The following is a 22,242-nucleotide window of genomic DNA, read 5'->3' on the forward strand; positions in this document are numbered from 1 at the left end:
TGGCTGTGTGTGTTCTTGCTTACGGATCTGCGGATGTGTTGCCGCTTCTATCTTGTGCTTTGTATCACTGTGAGCGACTCTCGCTATTATATCCAGTGCACCCACAGCTATGCGTTTGTTTACATACCGCCCATGTATACATTATACAGGTGGCATGGCGGGGTTCCCAGAATCCACTTTATGGACTTCGCTGCGTTCCGAGTCGGTCAGCCGGTGCCTGGTTCTGTTCTGCTCGCATCTGTCTCATCTGCTCCTATGGGGGCGCTCTGATCCCTCGTTTCGGCTCTTCAGTCTCTCTGAGAAATTTTGCCGGTGCACTCTTCAATCAACGCTGCGTCGGACAGCAAAGCCGCTGTACATTCCCCCTGGAGCAGACAGTCCAGCCTGCTATAGGCTGAACCCGAAACGTTTCCAAACAGCTGATCTTATTTCGCTCTGCTCGTCCGCCCCGTCCATTGTTCTTTGTTTACCGCCATCTTATTTCTTCGTCGGAGCACTGCCGCAACCCTTCACCAGCGCAAAGCACCCACACTATGGTGTCAATTACCATGGAATTATGCTCATGTTGTGCCGTATTCGTTCATGCATCCATAGTTCTGATTAGGCAAACTCTGCACATAGGTACCTGTCAGGATTAGTCGGGGTCAGCAGGAGCACCACGGGATCAGCTCCCATCTCATGGCTCTGTAGCCACACCCCTGAGCTTTACATTCTTCTGTGGCACAACCAACAATGGCATCTTTGTGTACCAACGAGAACTCCTCCCCAGTTGGGTGGTAGCTTCTCACACGCCAGTAGAGATCCATCAGTACTGCTGTGCCTGCCTTCATTGCTGCATGCTTCTCTATGCTTCTGCATCCTACATTCCCACCAACTTCCACTTCCCCATTATTCTGGTAACGCAGTGTTGGAGTCTTCAGGGGTATAAAAGGCAGTGGTCCAGCTTCATACTCCACCCATGTCAATAACTTTGCACACGCATCCCATTCATTTAGGCCATTGACGTTTTCTTCCTCTACCTTGTTCACTGGGGACTGTGGCAGTGCCTTGCTTCCAACCACTCCATCTTTCCATCCATCCTCAGTGTAGATTTAGCCATACACAAGTATCTGTGGCCTCTCCGAGCAAACGGGTTCTCCTACTGCCTCCTTCACTATTGTCCATGGGCAGGGCAATTCATTTGGTGTTATAGTCTGTCTCTCCTTTGTCGGGCCCGTCACTTATGTACTGTATGTACTGATCGTTGGCCGTGTTGAACTCGCTGCCAGGTGAAGTTGCTGCTTTGTAGGTCTTGATGTCGGACAAGTGGTTCCAAACAGTTTTCCCCTCTAGTCTCACTGCACGGCCAGCCACTTTCTCCACAGTGTAAGGACCGGTGAACCTTGGTGCATTCCAACGTCGAATGACGTTGCGTAGTAGGACTAGGTTCCCCACGTTTACTGTTCTCCTTATTTCGGAGTCTCTTGGTGCATTGTCACAGTTGTTCTCTCCGCTGTCTGCTTGCCCCCCACCCCCTGGTGTTGTCGTATCTGGCAAGAGATAAGAGGCACTAGCAATCAAAGAAGTAATGTATTTGTACATCTCTTGTCCTAACACATCTGCACTACTGTCTTTCAGTGCTCTTGTGGGAGCAGCCAGGGGGATTTGCATGCGTCGTCCTGTCACCACCTCATGGGGCGTTAAATGTTGGTCAGAACCAGGCTTATTGCACAATGCAAACAGTGCAAGAGGCAAGCAGTGCAGCCAGTTTTTCTTTGTGCTCTGCTGCGTTTTAGCAATGGCTTCCTTCAGAAGGCCGTCCAGGCGTTCTCACACTCCATTTGCTTGTAGGTGGTACACACAGGCAAATTTGTGTTGAATTCCTTGTAAGGTGGTGATGTGCTTGAACATCTCATTGGTGAAGTGAGTGCCATTGTCAGACCACAGGACCTCACACACGCCCTATCTTGGGAACATTTCCCTGACTAAAAATGTGGCCGCTCTGAGCACATCAGGGACCTGCCTCAATCCTCCACCTGGAGAATGGGCACACAACCACTATCATTTAGGGGGGGTACCCTTGACACACTTGGATTATGTCAACGTAGTAAACATGTAAATGCTGGAATGGGCCTACTCACCGAGGTATGGCTCTCTTAATGTATGCCCTGCTGTATATTGCTTGCATGTCAAGTGCAGTGTTTAGTAATGCTAGTGGCATGACCACGTTCCTGTGTTGTTCCGCCACCCTAGGGCATCTGTTGGAGATACTGTACATCCCCTTTTCATCCATAATTCCTTCTCCTCCCTGGGTGCAGCTCCCTGCAATTCCATAATTTCTGTTCCTGGCAATGCATTGTACCCCCCCTTCAGTACCATGTCTCTTGCCTGAATGTTTTCTGTGCAGTCTCGTGCATAGTCTCCTTCCTGTAGGACATCTGCTAGGAAAGTTGCTGGGTTGACAATTCTGCACCTCACCATCTTCAGTGAAGCATTTGATAGTATCACTTCATACCCTGGTGCTCTTTATGTCGTCAGTGTGTTCTTGGGCTGCTGCAGTATCGCAAAAAGGGCGTGCTCCTCCACGCAAAGAGTGGTAGTGCACCCCATGGCGAGTGCTGCCGATTTCTCCACTGTGAATGCGGCAGCAGCCAAAGGTTGTTCACACTGATAATGTCCTCTCATTAGTGGGTCAAGCTTTCCACTGTAGTAGGCAATGGTTTTGTGCTCCAAAATTGTTTTATGTGTCAGTACTGCTTTCATCACCACACCATCTTGTGTGAGAACAGGAAAAATTCCTCGTTGTAGTCTGGGATCCCCAACACTGGTGCTGTGCATATTTCCTCCTTCAGTAAGTCACACTCCACTCAAACACCATCTGTGTCTCTAACCTCTCTTCCCTGAATAGTTCCTCTAACATGGTGGTCAACCTGCACCCTTCTGCCACTGCGATCACTGCTCCCTTTGCTCGTCCTGTATCGTCCATCCGATGTACCTCTATCCAGTCCTCTCTTGCCACCACTGCCTCCATTTCTATTTTTATTTCAGATACTCGTTTGGAACTCGCCACACCTTCCCTGCAATCCCTGAGAGTCATGCAATAGCAATGTAAAAAATCCAGTACTGGAACATCTTCTCATCCACTGGCGCCCCGCCCCCGTACCCTGTGCCTGCAATGGGCTTGATCTCTCTTACATCGAGCATGTGTATTCCTGGTGTTGAACACACTATTCCATTTGCCTGTGAACTGTCATGTTTAGTCTACACATAATGTCTCTTCCCAGTATATTTACCGGTGTCTGTCAAGAGTAATGTAAAGGCAAAGATAGGTCCCGTTCTCCTATAGATAGTGAGATATTGTCTGTGAAAGGAACCATTTCCCGGGCCCGAGATAATCCTTCAGTGTTCATGGCATCGCCTGACAATTTAAATGCTACTTCACGAATGTAGGATCTAGTCACCCCTGTGTCTACTAGAAAGGAAAAAGTTTTGTCACCTATCACCACCCCTATGCGAGGTTTCTACGCAGGGTTGGGTGTGATCGACAGGATGGGACACATCAAGTTTGTCTGTGGGCTGTCCTATTGAGGGTAAAAGGACATCCCATTTCCCGTAAAGAGGTTGTTCCCCACCATGGTAACACCTCCTAGCTCTCTGACGGGAACCGTTGCCATGGAGTCCATGCATGCCACGGTGTCATTGTTGGGTATCTGTGCCAATTGCTATGCGTTTCCTCGAAACTGTGGGGTTTGCAAATATTGTGGTACAGGTGCTTGCATCTGTGGTATCTGCGGTTGTATTTGTGGTGCTTGTGCCTGTACTTGTGGCACTTGTTGGTATGTGCTCTATGTCTGTTCCTGCTGGTACTGTGTGTAATAATCATCCTGATGCCCTTGATATGGCTGCTGGCACACTCCTACTCCTACACATTCTCAAAATGTGCCCTATCTGCCCACACATCCAGCACTGTGGTGGATCCCTCCCCTACCCTTAGAAACCACCTGAGAAGTCCCCTGGGCCCTGCTGCACCTGCTGCCCATATCCTGGAAAGCCCCCTTGGTTGTGTTGTATCTGTGGTCCAAACCTTCATCCTCTTGTTTGACCCCCTCTTCCTCAAAACCCCTGCTGCGTGTTCCCCCGCCCCATGAACTCTCCCCCAGGGGTGGTGTGAATGCTGTGGCTGCAGCGGCTGCACCCCTTGTGTGGCAGAGCTAGTTAGCACTGCCCCTTCTATTGGGTACTTTGATAGTTTTTTCTGTACTAGTTTTGCCTTGTCTATCTTTCTGTTTTCCGCCTTTTTCTTGAGCTTCTCCTGCCATAGCCTACAATGGTGAACTATCGTGAGCTGTATTTCTAGCCAACCCTTTGCTTCCATGAACTTGGTGGGAGGGGGCCAGAGTGTGGTCCCAGAATACCGACTCCCTCCTGTTTCTCGCACCTCTTGGAAAGGGAGCCTTCTTTGCTCCTCGCATACTCCGGTGAATGCCACCCACCGGGGTAGGATGCAGAACCAGGAGAGCTTCTATCTCTTATGGGACAGCTAGACTCGGCACTGCTTGCCCCTGTGCATTCTCTGCATTCAGGATTCCCGATTCCTGCAATACTCTTTCAAGGTATGTTGGGCATCTGTAGGACCTGATCGATGCTTCAAAGGTATACTTCTCATATATGTTGCATGTTAATGTTTAAATGGTGATACTGGACCAAATAACAGACGGTGAGTAATGCCAACAGAGCCTTCAGTATTTCATATAGTTCCTACTACTCTGTTCTCTTTTTGCTTAGTATGTCTACCACCTATATTCTTTGTGTACATCTAAGCTAGTCGTATGTACATTGATTAAATGTGCCACACGACAATACATTTAAGGAACTACGGCAGTATGTTGTATTCTTTTGATAAAAAAATGTCAGGTTTGAACAGTGGCATGGTGAATTTTCTTATCTAACAATTCAAATACAGCCTGTTAACTCAACATCTTCTAAAATTTGTTTTTCTAGTGTCTTCTGTTCCAGTACATTTACAAAATGGCACAAAAAACGTTTCCAGAAGATCTTTATCGATGCAGGACAATGATGCTGAATCTTCCTCTGAGGAACGCATCCAGTCCCGGGGTCCCCAGCGACCAATATCTGGGGGTTCTGTTGGCCAGAGGGAGGGCAGCTTGAGTTCTCAAGACTCCCGGACAGAGAGTGCCAGCCTTTCTCAGAGCCTCATGAATGGACTCCTTAGCAATCACATAAACGAAAGGACCCAAATGGCAGCATTGCAAGGCAAGGCATCTCCATCGGAGATTAGCAGGACCAGTGAGAGAAAAAAGGCTCCAGCAGAAACTAACCGATCCAAAGGGAGGCGGACTGGGGTTTCCTCAACGGACTCGCTGGATTATTCTGACCGAGGAGATTCTGACATGGATGAAGCAACCTACTCAAGCAGTCAGGAGCAGCACTCTATGAAAAAGGCATAGTTCTTCTTTTTTTTAAATCCCTTCAAACAAGTGCACCCACAAGGATGGTACTGGATACCTATACAGTGTTTAATTGTTGTGTCCCGCAGCAAGATCCATCAGGTTATTCACTTGCACACATTTGTATTTAAATATTTGTGTTCCTTATTGGGAGAATATCTTTCATATGCCTAAAGATCAGCTAGACCAGTACGTATGAATCATTTATTTTTCCTTTTAGTAGGCCCAAATGTGACATTTCAAACTTATATATTTCTAAATGTATATTACTTCACCATTTTGCTATTTGCTATACCCTATACTTATTTGAATTTTATGGGAGAAAGCAGGTGTTTTGACAAAAAACACTGAGTGTAGGATACTGCCTAAAGGCTGGGTGCTGTACAATTGGGAGAAGATTCTGGGTGCAAAATGAATATTAAGGAAAAAAGAATTGTGATGAGTGTTGTGATGAACATGGGGTGGTGGAGCAGGTGAGGGAACCCAGAACCATTGTGTAGGAGGTGAAGGGATGGGGAGGGAGAGGGAGCACAGAACAAAGCCTGCATTGAAAGGAGATGGGGAGTCAGAGACCCCAGAGCCACCCCCAGCGATGGGAGGTGGAGAGCGGATAGGGAAGCAGGAGGGTGCTGAAAATCTGCTGTGGGTGGGATATGGCATAGGATGGCATGCAGGAATGGCAACTGTATACCAAGTTCCTATCCCCTAGTATAGTCCTCAAGAAGGCCATTATCGAACGCTATGTAGTCAATGATCTATGGTTTCGACAGAGGAGAGCAAGCTAGGCTAAGACAGCAACAGGATTTGTGCTTGTCCATGTGCCCTTTGCATATCCGATGTGGCGATGAACATCCTGGTCCCAGTTTCAATGAGTGTAGATCAGTCAAGGCCTTCTAATTTCTCCTGACTGTGTGCGCGCGCACACCCGATTTCTAGGCTGTACTATGCATACAGTGTACTCATTTCCAATAGTATGTCTGTTGGGAAAAGTAACGGCTTGGGGTCTGCTTACTTTGAGAATGAAGATTGCATTCATGCTGGAAAAAGGGGACACTGGGAGTTGGACATGGCAGCTGGATTGCCACACAAATGTGGGCTGGGGGGGGGTTGGGGGTTGCGGAATGGGCATGGTCGCCTTGAAAATGTATGGATGAAGAAGTAAAGAAGTAGGGGATCAATACCATGTTTACAGGAATTAACATCTTTTTGGATATTTGGGACAGGTTTGAAGCTTTTCAGGAAAACTGAAAAAATAAAATGGCATTTGGCCCCAGAAAGGCTAATAATTTTAACCTAACAAGTCATAATGTTTCTACAGTGTTTCGGGGGCAGGTTTACAGTATTTTGTATACTTGTAAAAATGTAATTCATTTTTAGATCAGGTTTACGTTTTGGTGACAAATATGCAGCACATCCGAGTAATTTTTCATTATTTTTTGATAAAATGTACAATGTTTTGGACATGTCTAGACTTTTGGCGGTGAAGTTTTAGCTTTTTCCGGTCTGCTTTACAGTATATTGGGTACAGTTTTGCATTTTGATATCCAAAGCAGTTTGAGAATCTTAATGATTCCTTTGTGAGGAACACTTTGAAATCCACTGAGGTGGTTCTGTGTTGTGTCCCATACAAGTTAAATTGGGAGCTACGTAGGAAGGTACAACAGTGCAATTTTGTTACCTTTTATTCCTCCTGTAGTTTGAGATACTTACGGTAAAAAAAACACCTGCATGACATTGTGGTTACTGGCTGATTTTGGGAGGTTTGCAAGTGACATATTTATGAACACAACCTTCAAAACGTTTCACAAATTATTACTTCTTTGATAGCAATGCCATCTTTTTATTTTTTCTGAATCTACATGAAGGTTGATGTTTGTACAGTAAAGAACAATTGTTGTTCTGCGCACAGTTGCAAACACTGGGTAGTATGAGCAACACATACAAACTATGGAAATTAGTTATTCTCGAATCTGGAATATTCAAAGGGGTATGCAGATATTAGTTACAGAGTAATATACATTGAAGGAATAAAGTTACAGATGCAATTTGCCTTTTTATGTCTGTTTTCAATCTTATTTCTTGGGATCTCTGTGCAAGGTTATTTTTGGAAGAAATACACAAATAATTCAGTTCGTAATTCTGAGTACTGTCAAGATATTAGATGTGTGGGCAACACATCAAGAAATGAGATGGCAATTTATGGAGACATGTTACTCCTTATATTGTGTTTTTTCTGAACGAAATGCCCATCTGTTTTTTTTTGTTTGGTGTTCGTAGATGACTGGTCAGTGTGAAAGAACAAAAATATAGGTGCCATTTAAAATAGTTCTTAGAAACCTTTAGACAAGGACCACTAAACCATATCAATAGAATAATGGATCCCAGATCATGAAGCCTAGGACGTTGGAAGGGGCCCTTGTGTATTTAAGCACATTGTATTCCTTAAATGTTTGCGCATTTAAAAAAATATTCATTATGACAATTCAAAATCTTTTCATGTATACATTTTTCATGACATCAGTGTAAAATTGAAAATAGATCTTAATTTCCAAAGACACATGACAGACAAATACATTTTGAATATTAGCATTGTAACCCTCCTCTCAGATAAGAGGATCAGTATCCCAAAAATATATGGACTCAGATGTAAGAAACATGGGACAGACCAATGTTTTGTGATATTTGTGTTGATTATGCGCATAGCACAATTATCAACGACATAGAATTGTGAACATGCTGTACGAATACCGGTTTATACTCTACACAAACAAATGTAAACACTCAAAATGGCTGCCGGCACGCAATGACATCATGTTAATGCTGGCCAGTGCCATCAGGAAATAAGACCGGGCTGACACCAGGGATCAGCTTGACCAAGCAATCCTCTGGTGTCCGATGGTCTCCAGAAGCAGTTTTGGTAAGTAGAGAATGAGTTCAGAGCTGCTAACAGAGAAGACAGTGATTGTCAAGGAGTTCCCCCCCTTCTCACCTGAATCCGTTCTTTTCCGGTGTCCTTGGATGCTGCCTTCTTTTGGATGGATCGGGTTTTGAAGAAGGCGGCCCGCGTCTCTGCCGAATCCAGAATGCATTCAGTTTTCCAGGAGGCCGAATCCAGGAATCCAGGAGGCAAGGTAAGTTCGCTAGAACTAGAATCCAGGAGGAAGAAGAAAGGGGGGGGTTCGCGAAAGGCAAAACGGAGTGGAAAGGAGAAGAACCGCGAGCTACGGAGCACACATCTGGTCGCTACTTCGCAATAGCATTGAGACGCACGGAGCCGCGGAAGGCGTGGTCTAGAAATAGAGAAAGGTTACGTCCAACGCATGGAGCGAGAAGGGAATGCGTTGGATGGCCATATTGGAGGTAATTATGGGTATAAGTCTGTTGTGACAGGGACCATGAGGCCCAAAAGGGGCGCACCCTGGGATACATGACAGCATGCCTCCTCCGAAGACCCTTCCCTCCTGGTTTGCCCGGGTGGATGAGGTGGAACCTTCTGAGCAGCCGTGGGGCCTTGATGTTTGAGAGAGGTTCCCAGGTTCTTTCGCTAGGAGGATATCCTTTCCATTCAACCAGGTATTGAAGCTGGCCCCTTCTATTCCTGGAATCACAAATCCGAGATACTGCATATTCCAATTGGTCATCGACCAGTATAGGAGGAGGTCTGGAGGGTTTTTGGGAGGATGGATAGTAGGGTTTCAATAAAGATGTGTGAAAGACTGGGTGTATCTTCTTCCAGGATTCAGGCAACTCGATCCGATAAACAGGATTTATCATTTCTTTAATGGAAAATGGACCATAGTACCGAGGGGCCAGTTTACTAGGCCGTAGATGTCGGGGTAGTAATTTTGAGGACAACCAGATCTGATCACCTACTGCATAAGAAGGGCCAGGTGTTCTTCTGGAATCTGCATATTTCTTGGTCTGTTTCCTGGCCTTCTCCAAAAATTCCTTGGCTTCTTTATGTATGTTGACAAGTGTTTCGATCCAGGAGTCAACTGTAGGTACTGGTGTAGATTGGGGAAGAACAGAAGGTAGGACTGACGGATGAAATCCTTGACTGCAATAAAAGGGGCTGATCTTAAGTGCTGAATGGTCAGAATTATTGTAAGCGAATTCAGCCACGGGTATCAGGAGCGACCAGTCATCCTGGACTTTGGTGGCGAAGCATCGAAGATACTGTTCCAGGGTTTGATTGACAAGTTCTGTGATTCCATTGGTTTGAGGGTGGTAACATGACCAAAGGGCACGTTGGATCCCTAAGCATTGACAGAGATGTTTCCAGAATTGTGAGATGTATTGAGGTCCGCGATCCAAAATGATCTTGGAAGGGAGTCCATGCAAACGGAATATATGTTCCGGGAAGATTCCTGCTGGTTCGGAAGAGGATGGTAATTTACACAGGGGCATAAAATGAGCCATATGAGTGAACAAGTCTATGGTAACCATGATGGTGGTATACCCACGGGAGGGTGGCAGTTCCACAATCAAGTCTGTAGCGATAATCTCCCAAGGCCTAGTTGGCAATGTAGGTTGTAGTAGAAGGCCCGCTGGTTTCTTGTTATTGTGTTTATTTTGGCTGCAGACAACACAGGATTGAATGTACTGCCGTACGTCGGGTCTCATCCTAGGCCACCAGAATTGCCTTTGTATCAGACGGAGGGTATTGGTGACACCACGACGTCCCGAGTGTAGGGTATCGTGACAGAGATTCATTATTCTCTGTTGTAGTCTTTTTGTAGGGATGACCAACAGATTGTCTTTGAACAAATAACCTTCCCGGACCTTTACATTCCAAGGATTTCTTTTGGATTTATCCTTCCACAGATCAGAGGATTGGGTTTGGGCTTGGATCTCTTCAAGGAGGTTGACTGCCTGGGCCACAAAGCTCGTGGGGGAAAACATCTGAGGATATGCCTTGTCTTCAGTGGGCTCCTAGTCAGGTCTTCGGGATGATAAGGCGTCGGCGATCAGGTTTTGTGATCCAGGAACGTGAGTGATATGGAACTGGTACTGGGCAAAGAAATATGCCCAACGCGCCTGCCTGTTCCTACACTCCAAAGACTGTAGAATTTGGAGGTTCCGGTGGTCAGTACAGACCTGAACTGGATGTTTAGCTCCCAAAAGTAGATGTCTCCATTCAGTGAAGGCTTGGCGGATGGCTAACAATTCTTTTTCCAGGACTGAATAATGTGTTTCACTAGGAGTCAGAGTTCGTGAGAGGTAAGCAATTGGGTGTTCCAGTTTATCTCTGAATTCTTGTTTCAGGACTGCGCCAATGGCATAATTTGAAGCGTCCGTTTCTACCAGGAAAGGACGGCTAGGATCGGGTTGAGCCAAGATAGGAGCTTGTGTAAACTCTGTCTTTAAACGCTGGAACGCCATATCTTGTGGTGTTGACCAGAGGAAAGGAGTGTCTTTCTTCAGGAGAGCAACAATCGGTTGAACTATCTCGGAGAAATAAGATATGAATTTCCGGTAGAAATTGGCAAGTCCCAGGAAAGATTGAATTTGTTTCACAGAAGTAGGAGCAGGCCAGGTCAATATGGCTTTTACCTTTGAAGGGTCCATACCGATTCCTTCTGGGGTAAGAATAAACCCTAGGTAGTGAACGGAGGTCACATGAAACAAATATTTTTCAGGTTTGGCCAGGAGTTTATGATCTCGGAATCTCTGTAAAACTGCCTTCACGTGCTCTTCATGTTGTTTAGGATCCTTGGAAAAGATCAGTATGTCATCCAGATATACAATAACAAAAAGAAACAGCATGTCAGAGAACACCCTATCCATAAAGCGTTGGAATATTGCCGGGGCGTTAGCCAATACGAAGGGCATGACTAGGTACTCAAAATGGCCAAAGGGTGTTCTGAAGGCAGTCTTCCATTCGTCTCCTTGCCTGACACGGATCAAATGATAGGCGCCCCTGAGATCCAACTTGGTGAATATCACTACGCCTCACACGGCTTCCAGGATATCCGAAATCAGGGGTAACGGGTACCGATCCTTGAGGGTACATTGATTTAGCCTGCGATAATCAAGGCAGGGTCTGAGTTCCTTGGTATCATTCTTGGGAACAAAGAATAGAGAAGGACCAGCAGGAGATTTCGAAGGTCTTATGGTGCCATTTTGAAGGTTGGTATCCAGGTATTCTCTTAGGGCCTTCTTCTCGGGTTCGGAAAGAATGAACATCCTGCCGAAGGGAATCACTGCAGAGGGTTCCGTATCCATTGCGCCGTCTTCAGGTCTGTTTGGGGCTAAGGCCTGGACAATGGCAGTTGAAAACACATCAGCATAAGCTTGGTAGACTTCAGGAACTTGCATGACATTGGATACCATTAGTGGTGTCTGTTGTTCCTTTGTTGGTTCCTTTTGGGTGTGTTAATGGAGGTTCTAGGGATAGACAATGAGACATGCAAAACTCAGAGCCAAGGAATAGGGAACCCGCAGACCAGTTGATATATGGGTTGTGTTTCTGTAGCCAGGGCATGCCCAATACCAAGGGGTAATGAGCTGACTTAATAATGTCAAACCTGATCAGCTCTCGATGGTGATTTATTGAAAGCTGGATCTCCTTGGTCTGAAGGCTTATGGGTCCTGATGTGAGGGGTCTTCCGTCGAAAGCCTCCACAGGCTGCATGGTGCTTCGTGTTTTGTAGGGAATCTGATGTTTATCAACCCGCTCATGATCGATGAATATTCCCATAGCTCCACAGTCTACGAGGGCCAAAATGGAATAGTTTGTATTCTTGGATGGTGATAAAAAGGCCTGTAGTACCACCAAATTGTTTTGTCCAGGAGAGTTCAAGGATGGAATGGATGTGGAGCAAATATCTCTCTCCCGAAGCTCTGCTCCATCTAGGATCGGGAGCTGGCGTTTCCCGAACGCCGAGGGGGTGCTAAAGGACACTCCCTAACCAAATGCTTATCTGAGGCGCAGTACATGCACAAGCCCGTATGAATTCTCATCATTCTCTCTTGTGGAGATATGGGTCCACGAAAGGCCCCAATCTGCCTGGGCTCGGATTCTGAAACTGGGCTTGGGTTGATTTCCGGTCTGGGGTACCCTCAAATGATACCTTGGAAGGAGTTCCCCTGGATTTCTTCTTTTCTGACTTCCTTTCCTGATACGGAAGTCAATCTGCATGGCAAGATCCATTAATGCCTGGAATGAGCTTGGTCGTGCCACTCTGGCCAGCTCATCCTTAATTTCTTCGTTCAATCCTCTCCTGAACAGGTTAAAACTCGCCTCAGTGGACCAGTCAGCTTCCTTTGCCAGTTGTTTAAATCGGGTCACATACGTGAGCATATCCTGGGCCCCTTGCTGAAAGTCTAACAAGCGTTCTTGTGCACTGTAGACCTGCTCAGGGCGATCAAACATGTCTTTTAGGGCCCGTATAAACCCATCATAATCGTCCAGGAGGGCATCACTAGAGTTAACGAGGGGAGTGGCCCAAGTCAAGGCATTCCCAGAAAGGTGAGAGATTATAAAACCCAGCTTGGCCCTGGGGGTCGCAAAATAGTAAGGCTTGAAGGTAAAGTGAACCAAGCACGAATCCAGGAATCCACGAAGGGTCTTTGCTGAGCCGTCGTATTTATCCACGACTCCACCCAGTATAACACTCTTTTGTAGCAGAATCCCGGGATAGGACCAATTGTTTGAGCGGCGTTCTCCGCTTTCAGATTCTGTACCTCGGTTGATAGTTCCTGCATACGACGCATCAAGTCCTGCACGGCAGCCTCCATGTCGATATCGCTTTCGATTGGGTGGCATCTCAAACTGTCAAGGAGTTCCCCCCTTCTCACCTGAATCCGTTCTTTTCCGGTGTCGTTGGATGCTGCCTTCTTTCGGATGGATCGGGTTTTGAAGAAGGCGGCCCGCGTCTCTGCCGAATCCAGAATGCGTTCAGTTTTCCAGGAGGCCGAATCCAGGAGGCAAGGTAAGTTCGCTAGAACTAGAATCCAGGAGGAAGAAGAAAGGGGGGGGGTTCGAGGAAGGGACAGCGGAGTGGAAAAGACAACCGCGAGCTACGGAGCACACGTCTGGTCGCTACTTCGCTATAGCATTGAGACGCGCAGAGCCGCGGAAGGCGTGGTCTAGAAATAGAGAAAGGTTACGTCCAACACATGGAGCGGGAAGGGAATGCGTTGGACGGCCATATTGGAGGTATTAATGGCTTTAAGTCCGTTGTGACAGGGACCATGAGGTCCAAAAGAGGCGCACCCTGCGATTCATGACAGTGATTACATTGTAGACCTAGAAGGAAACAACTACTAATCGTAGATCTAAACATATTGCAGGACCTTAAAACATTACCGAGGAGGACAAAATGTCAGAAAGAGAACAGGTATGCTTTCATTTGCTCTAAAACTATACCTTACATGGAAAGATGAACCAAAGATTTTGGGTAATTGGACTAAGCAAGAAACACTTGTTTTTAGGATTTGAACCCAGATCCTAGTTAAAGTAAGCAAGAAGCTAACAGGAAGTCCAGGATGACATTACCTTCTATGTACATATGAAACAGACAGGTAAACTTTTATTTTTTTCTAAGGTTTATTTCAAATATGAGACCGTACATAATATAGATAGTTTAGTGACAGAAATTGTTTGTTCATTTTATAGAATTGGGTCCCCGAAGATGGTCTGATGACCGAATTGCATTGGATGACAATGAACAGCCTTTGTCTTGGGAAATAAAGACCTATTTTAAGTTTTACGCTGATGTCATGAAAATCGTATACAAGAAAAGATTTTGAATCGTCATAATGAATATTTTTTGAAATGCATAAAAATATAAAGAATACAATATTTTAGTATACACAAGGGGGCCTTCCAACTTCCTAGGCTTTATAACCTAGGATCCGTTATTATATTAGTATCTCCATACCTCATAATGCATGTGAGGCTTGTTGGCTACAGGACCACATATATTATTTAAATTCATCATCATTAATTTTATCAAGTAAATAAGCGGTGCCCACTCACCCCATCTTTATAGTTATTAAACCATAGCATGCATTCAATGTGTCTTATGTGCAGGTTTAGTACATTGGTTTCCCCTTCTCTTAGTTGCTGCAGTGGTTTTTCTTCATACAAACTTACAAGTTGTTTGGTTAAGTATCCTTTCTAATAGATACTACGTCCTCTGCTGATTCTGTATCTTTGACCTGTAAGCTTTGTTAATTCTGTCCCTGCTGCATGTGGCGTCACTTATATCCTATCCCTCACCGGGGAAGGGAGAAACTGACATCGAGTGACAGTCTCCTACAGTACAAATAGTGCCACCAGGCAGCGTGCAACAGTACAAGTTACCATGCCGTACATATGTCAGATCAGAGTCTCAAAGGACTAGTTGGATTCCAAAGTTCATGCAGGTTATTTATGCTTTATTGCTTCTCCTTAAGCAAAGTAATTTTAGGGTTCAATGCTCAAAGATGGTGTCAAAGAAGGACACTTCTGATGAATGCATGTCAGACTTAGTGGCCCATTATCACTATGTTCACTATGAAGCCTGTTGGACCTAAACCTCTAGATCAGAGCACAAGGGAGAGGTTACACATACTGGTGGTTAAAATAGAAGTACTTCTTCAGATAAGTGTAGGAATCTGGAGAGAAGGGAAAATGTTAGTTCCTTGCGCCCAAGAAAAAAGAGGTAGGAGAGCCCAGGCTCAGGGAGGGTGTCAAAGAAGCAGTGAATTGAATTGATTGTTTATTTGTATAGCGCCTATACACAATGTGCTTCAAAGCGCTTCAAGGAGGGAGGGAACATGGAGAATACAATTACATTCTTACAAGTCCTTGAAACAATTTAGAATGTGAAAAATAACATAATCAGCCTGGCAACATTTCTGATAGTGCAAGGAACAATTAAGGAGAAAAGGGCGAGAGAAGAAGAGACAAAACCAGGAGTAACTTTACTATGCCTGATGACAATTGATGTAGTGCATGAATAACAAGAGGAGAGGGAGGAGGGGGGTGCGGAAAGAGGGAGGGGGAGAGGAACAAGCAAGCGACTATCGTAATAGGTCAGACGGTGATTCAGTATAGTGCTTGGGAGGAGAAGACAAGGAGGGAAGGGGGACAGACAAGCTGCTATCAGAGGTCATGGGACAAATGATAGAAGTGCTAATGGATATAAAAGGGGGGTGAGGGGATGGTGGCTACAAAGACAGGAGGAGAGGGGAAAAGAGGGGGGGAGAGGAAGAGGGGGAAAGGTGTCTGCGAAAGATAGGCGGTTACAATTACTATACCTGCAGGCAATTGAGGTAGTGCCTGGCTTTAACAAGACAGGGGGAGGCAAAGGAGGTGGAGAGGGCAGGTGGATGAGAAAGAATGGTGGCTTTGATTACTATTCCTGGTGAGGATGAGTTCTCTATCCTCAGTGAATTCAGAAGCATTGTGTGGCAGCGCACCATCATAACGGGGGGCTGGAAGGGGTGAAGTCTTTATTCAATGTCTATCGTCATCTAACCCAAGCCTTCAGAGCTGCAGGTACTTAAAATAGCAAGAAATCAGGTGCCCAAGTGATCATTTTGAAAGATGGCACCACCCCGATGCAGGGAGTTAAGAAGTTCAGATGAGTGGCGCAAACACATTGAAGGTCAGATGATGTGGGGAGGCGTGGCTAAACAACCATGCTGTAGGTCGCATCCTTGGTTGCTCCTGCATATCCGACATTGATCCTGGAAAATACTGAGGCTACATTGACTGGAGACACCTGCCGAGAAGAATAAATCTACCATGAAGGTGCAGCGAGCATCCAGGCTCTGCCTGTAACACTGAGGAGGTGAAACTCACAAGAATAAGCTGACTGAAGTTTTCGTTTCAGGCAGCTGAGGCAAGATGGCGGCATCGCATGGACGAAGGATCCTGTAAGAAGTGAAGCAGAGGTGAGGAATGAGAGCAGCAAGGGTTGTTACGGACCCGGGACTGCCTACTGGATTGTAACGTGGTGGAGTGCACATGGTGTGGGAAGTTAGTGGCCCTATGTCAGAAAAGCAGAACTCCTGTGGAGCGGGGACCAGTGACCCGCCAAGCCAACTGTGTGCACACTGACACAGCTTCCGGAGTTGGGGTGGAAGCGACGAATGCGGCTGATGGGCACACCCCGACACGGATGCAACAGGAGTACCGTGCTGCGAGGCCACATCAGTAGCGGACGCACATCGGTGCATGCAACATAATCTACTGAGGCTGCTGATAGAAGCAGTGCTCTGGGCGAATACTGTGGCCTGGGAAGATGACAGAGGAAGGTAGCTGCCCCCCAGTGGGAGATCCAGGCGAAGGATGGTAGCTGGGTGATTGCGGCACGTCGGCTGCCACTGAGTGACTGCGACGCTGCCGTGGGCCGGGCCAGCGCACCCTACATTAAGGATAGAGGGGAGCAGGCAGGAGGCCAATAAGAGGAAGAGAATGGGCAAAATGCAGTGGAAGAGCCCGCCCTCCTCATCGCACTGTATTATTTAGCCACGGCTGAGCGTGCGACTAAATCATGAATTGTAACAGGGGCGGACAACATGGGAAGCAGTTTCTGACTGCCGCAAATGGGTGGACCAGCGGGGGTGCTGGCTGTCATGATGCCTACTACCGGGAAGCCAGTTCAGGCCCAGCGTCCCTGAAAGCAGACATCATGTCCCCAGGGAGGGATCAAGCAACCCCTTATAGGGGCTCTCTGGACATTGTCCTGGCGCCTTTGGCGCCAGGCTCATAGAAGGCATCAGTCCTGGCACCATAGGCTCCAGGCTCATTATGGGAGTGCTTGGATGGACTTACCTGATGCAGACCATGCTGCCGGATCCAGACCTCGTAGAGGTCTGAAAGGGACTGTTTTACGTATGGGACTATTTTACCACTCGGGCGTGGCTGAGGAAGAATACTTACCTGGAACTACTTTGGGGGCTATTTAAACCACGCCCAGACAGCAGCTCACGCTTCGCGTTGTTCTGCATCTAGCAGCTGGACGCTCACTGTGTCTGCTCCTGCATCCTGGCTCCAGCTACGCCCGCCTGCAACCTGGAACACCTGAAAAGGAAGGAAAGAAGAGAAAGGTGAATAATTGAACTTTACCTACCTCCATCCGGAGTCCGGAACCATCACTCCGATGATCCTGAGAAAAAGACATTATTTTTAGAAGCGCATCGCATCGCTCGCTGCAGCGCCGCGTTCCACTCACCTTCACGAGGCGCCCTCCGGGCTCTTCACCGACCATTGTCACCATCCGCCGCCTTTCAGTGCCTAAGGAGAAAAAGAGACAAAACAAAGGTGAGCGAAGGAACAGATTGAGGAAGGCCTGATTCTTCCACCATAAGACTTAGCTGATTATTGTTGGGACAATCTTTCCTCACCTAGGGTCAGCGCCGCTTCTTTGGCACTTCCGTACCCCGGCCCCAAAGGGGAAAAAGACACACGCATTAGTGGGTGAAAGCAAGATCACTACGCGGATTCTTCATCCTGCATCTGAAATAGAGAAAAGGACAACGGACAATTAAGGCTTGAACTTTTGCAACTGAATACTTACGGCCTCATATCGGAAAAGTCAAGCGGAGTTGAATACTCACCAAACCCGAGATCCAGTGAAGTAACTGGAAATCAACGCGCCCCTGCATCGGAAGCAGGATGGAGAGCTCGTCCTTTCAGACACTAAGGTGAGACTCTACGGGAAATCGCGCAGGGGGTTTGAGGAGTGTGAGAGAGGGAAGGGGGGGAATCCGACACATTATCCAGCAGACAGTAAATCCCCTTTTCCATCTACAGAAGGATTCTTCTACGGGCCAGACAGGCGAGGTTTGGGGGTCCGGTCCAGTCCGTCTTCCGAGTCCTGCGCATCATCTTAGAAGAGATCATAGCAGTCCAGAACAGGTTGGCGCCTCCGTGGGAATCAGGTGAGCGTTACAGAACGCGAAGCCTACCTACAATTTCCCACCCGGGCGCTATGGAGACTTCCGAGACAGACCAGCTGGCCCAGCTATTGGGGGAATTACGGGCTGAAGTTCATTCCGCTCGCCAGGAGACGAATGCCCTCAGGAGAGAGTTAATTGTATCTAAAGAACGAACTGATAATCTTGCCAGACAGCTATTACAAGGTCAGGCTGGTCAAACTCCTTTACCAGGTTCTGGGGGTAATTCCACCCCAGTGGTTTCAAATAACCCTGTGCAAATTAATCTACCTGGAAATACGCCACTGGCCCCACCGGAACGTTTTGCCGGGGACCCCAAAAGGTTCGCCGTATTCATGAATCAATGCCGATTGCACTTCCTCTGCAGACCTGGGGCCTTCCCTAACGACCAAACCAAGGTCGCTTTTGTACTATCATATCTCAGCGGCAGTGCTGCGGATTGGTCTGTTCCACTGGTTACTCAAGATGACTAAAAGAATAACGTGATTCTTTTATCCTCCGGCCATCTAAGAATAATGTGTCGGATTCCCCCCCCACCCCCTCTCACACTCCTCGAACTCCCTCCGCGATTACCGGTAGAGTCTCACCTTAGAGTCTGAAAGGACGAGCTCTCCATCCTGCTTCCGATGCAGGGGCGCGTTGATTTCCAGTTACTTCACTGGATCTCGGGTTTGGTGAGTATTCAACTCCGCTTGAATTTTCCGATATGAGGCCGTAAGTATTCAGTTGCAAAAGTTCAAGCCTTAATTGTCTGTTGTCCTTTTCTCTATTTCAGATGCAGGATGAAGAATCTGCGTAGAGGAATGGATTCGCCAAAGGTAAACTCTGGTGAGTCTTTTTGATGGATGGTTCCCTTAGTGAACTTGCTTTCACCCACTAATGCGTGTGTCTTTTTCCCCTTAGGGGCCGGGGTACGGAAGTGCCAAAGAAGCAGCGCCGACCCGAGGTGAGGAAAGATTGTCCCAACAATAATCAGGTAAGTCTTAAGGTGGAAGAATCAGGCCTTCCTCAATCTGTTCCTTCGCTCACCTTTGTTTTGTCTCTTTTTCTCCTTAGGTGCTGAAAGGCGGCGGATGGTGCCAATGGTCGCTGAAGAGCCCGGAGGGCGTCTCGTGAAGGTGAGTGGAACGCGGCGCTGCAGCGAGCGATGCGATGCGCTTCTAAAAATAATGTATTTTCTCAGGATCGTCGGAGTGATGGTTCCGGACTCCGGATGGAGGTAGGTAAAGTTCAATTATTCACCTTTCTCTCCTTTCCTTCCTTTTCAGGTGTTCCAGGTTGCAGGCGGGCGTGGCTGGAGCCAGGATGCAGGAGCAGACACGGTGAGCGTCCAGCTGCTAGATGCAGAGCAACGCGTAGCGTGAGCTGCTTTCTGGGTGTGGTTTAAATAGCCCCCAAAGTAGTTCCAGGTAAGTATTCTTCCTCAGCTACGCCCGAGTGGTAAAATAGTCCCATAGGTAAAATAGTCCCTTTCAGACCTCTAGGAGGTCTGGATCCGGCAGCATGGTCTGCATCAGGTAAGTCCATCCAAGCACTCCCATAATGAGCCTGGCGCCTATGGTGCCAGGACAGATGCCTTCTATGAGCCTGGCGCCTCCAAAGAGCCCCTATAAGGGGTTGCTGGGTCCCTCCCTGGGGACATGATGTCTGCTTTCGGGGACGCTGGGCCTGAACTGGCTTCCCGGGAGTAGGCATCATGACAGCACTCTCCCCCAAGGCCCCTCCCAAGATTGTTCCCTCCGGGGGTTTTGGTTTGTTTGGGAAGATCCGGTGGAATTTCTTAATTAATCGAGGTGCATGTACATGGTCACTGGGTTCCCACGACCTCTCCTGAGGCCCGTATCCCTTCCAATCGATTAGATAGAAAAGTTTTGACCTTAACATCTTTGAATCTAAAATGTTCTTCACCTCGAATTCAGGTTCTCCATCTATTTGAATGGGTTCTGGAGGTTTGATTAGTCTGGTTCCAGGTTGCACTGGTTTCAAAAGTGACACATGAAAAACAGGGTGAATTCGCATGTTAGCTGGTAAATCAAGTTTAACGGCCGCTGGATTGATTATGGCCGTAATGGAGTAAGGCCCCAGATATTTTGGATTAAAAGTTCGAGGTCCATTGAGCGATAATTGGCTGGTAGCCAGCCATACTTGATCCCCAATCTGGTACTGAGGTGCTTCACTCCGATGCAGGTCAGCATTCTTCTTGTATTTTCTCTTGGCTTGTTGTAAATGTGTAGCTGCTTCTTTGAAGGCTTGGGTAATTGTAGAATGCAGATGGTCCACTGCGGGCATTCCGAGGCCTTGAGTCGAGGTCTGAGGTTCGAGGGTGATGCCCATATAAAGTATAAAAAGGACTTTGCCCAGTTCCAGAGTGTACCGAATTATTATATGCATATTCGGCTATCCAAAGAATGTCTTTCCAGTTACTTTGAGATTGCTACAACATACACCGTAAATATTGCTCAAGGGTCTGATTCGTCCTCTCTGTTTGACCATCGGTCTGAGGGTGGTGACTAGTCGATAATCTTACATCGATTTGTGCCAATTGACAACATCTACGCCAAAAGTGGGAAATTAATTGGCTTCCCCGGTCTGAGATTAGTACAGACGGGAATCCATGTAAACAAACAATATTTTCAAGGAATTCTTTGGCTAGAACTGAAGCTGAAAGGTAAACCTTTTAATGGCATGAAGTGGGCCATTTTGGAAAATAAATCCACAATAACAAGAATAGTGTTATATCCTGAACAAGAAGGCAAGTCCGTAATAAAATCCAATGGCAGGGTGTGCCAAGGTGCTGGCGGAATGTCTAAAGTTTGAAGGAGACCGGCTGGTCTTTTCTTTTGGCCTTTATTTTGGGCGCAAACACTACAGGACATCACAAATGATTTAACATCTTTTCGCTAAGAAGGCCACCAGAATTGTCGTTTCACCTTTTCCGTCTTGGCAATACCGGGGTGCCCCTCTATTAGTGTATTATGTTAACGAGAAGTAACAAGCTCTTGTAATTCCTTGTGTGGCCGAAATAAGCGCTCTTGGAAATAAGGTAAACATTATTTATAGTAAAGTCAGATCCCTTTTGTACCCAATCCTGTAAGTCTGTAGGGTTCAGGAGTTGTTTAACTCTAGCTTGAATGTCTTCAAGCGTTTGTAAAGAAGTCATGCCCAAAATTCTCTGTTCGGGAATTATCGGTACAGGTTCTGAGTTAGTATCAGTTTCTCCCATTCCTATTTGGGATAGAGCGTCCGCTTTGCCATTCTTACACCCAGTACGTTAGGTGATTACAAAATCGAATTCCGCAAAAAACAAAGCCCAACGGAGCTGTCGAGATGACGGAGCCTTGGCGGTCTTTACATACTATAAGTTCCGGTGGTCGGTGATCACCGTGATGGTATGTCTAGCGCCAAGTAGATTATGCCGCCAGGCTTTAAAGGCGGATTTAATGGCTAACAGTTCTTTGTCAATGATTGCGTAGTTAACCTTGGGTGCCGAGAATTTTCTGGACCAAAATGCAACGGGATGCAGTTGGTTAGTTTCGGGATCTCTTTGAGACAGGACAGCTCCCATGGCTAGGCTGGATGCGTCAGTTTCGACGACATAAGGGAAATCTGGGCGCGGGTGCTTCAATACAGGTGCGGAGGTAAATTTAGCTTTTAGTTCCTGAAAGGCCTGCTCGGCTTCTTCAGACCATTCGAAACGTTTATTTTTCCTTAAGAGCGCAGTGATAGGTTGAACCACACCAGAAAATTCCAGGATAAACCTGCGATAAAAATTGGCAAAGCCAAGCATGCTTTGAACACCTTTCACGAAGCTAGGCGATGGCCATTTGAGGATAGCATCCACTTTTCGTGAGTCCATGCAAACTCCTTTAGGTGTCAGGATGAAACCGAGAAACTCGACTTC

General features: G+C 46.8%; 1 protein-coding gene across 6 annotated transcripts in view; it reads left to right on the plus strand.

Moving 5' to 3' along the window:
* Positions 1 to 22,242, plus strand: part of PTPN13 (protein tyrosine phosphatase non-receptor type 13) — a 1,388,150-nt gene that overhangs the window by 895,420 nt on the left and 470,488 nt on the right. For all 6 annotated transcript variants that reach the window (XM_069630435.1, XM_069630437.1, XM_069630436.1 and 3 more), the window contains one exon: positions 4,981 to 5,441. In XM_069630435.1, the coding sequence (XP_069486536.1) occupies positions 4,981 to 5,441 (461 nt within the window). The remainder of the gene's footprint in view (positions 1 to 4,980; positions 5,442 to 22,242) is intronic.

The sequence above is a fragment of the Ambystoma mexicanum genome, chromosome 6q (assembly GCF_040938575.1).
Source record: "Ambystoma mexicanum isolate Mex_15411 chromosome 6q, UKY_AmexF1_1, whole genome shotgun sequence".
Taxonomy (NCBI): Eukaryota; Metazoa; Chordata; class Amphibia; order Caudata; family Ambystomatidae; genus Ambystoma; species Ambystoma mexicanum.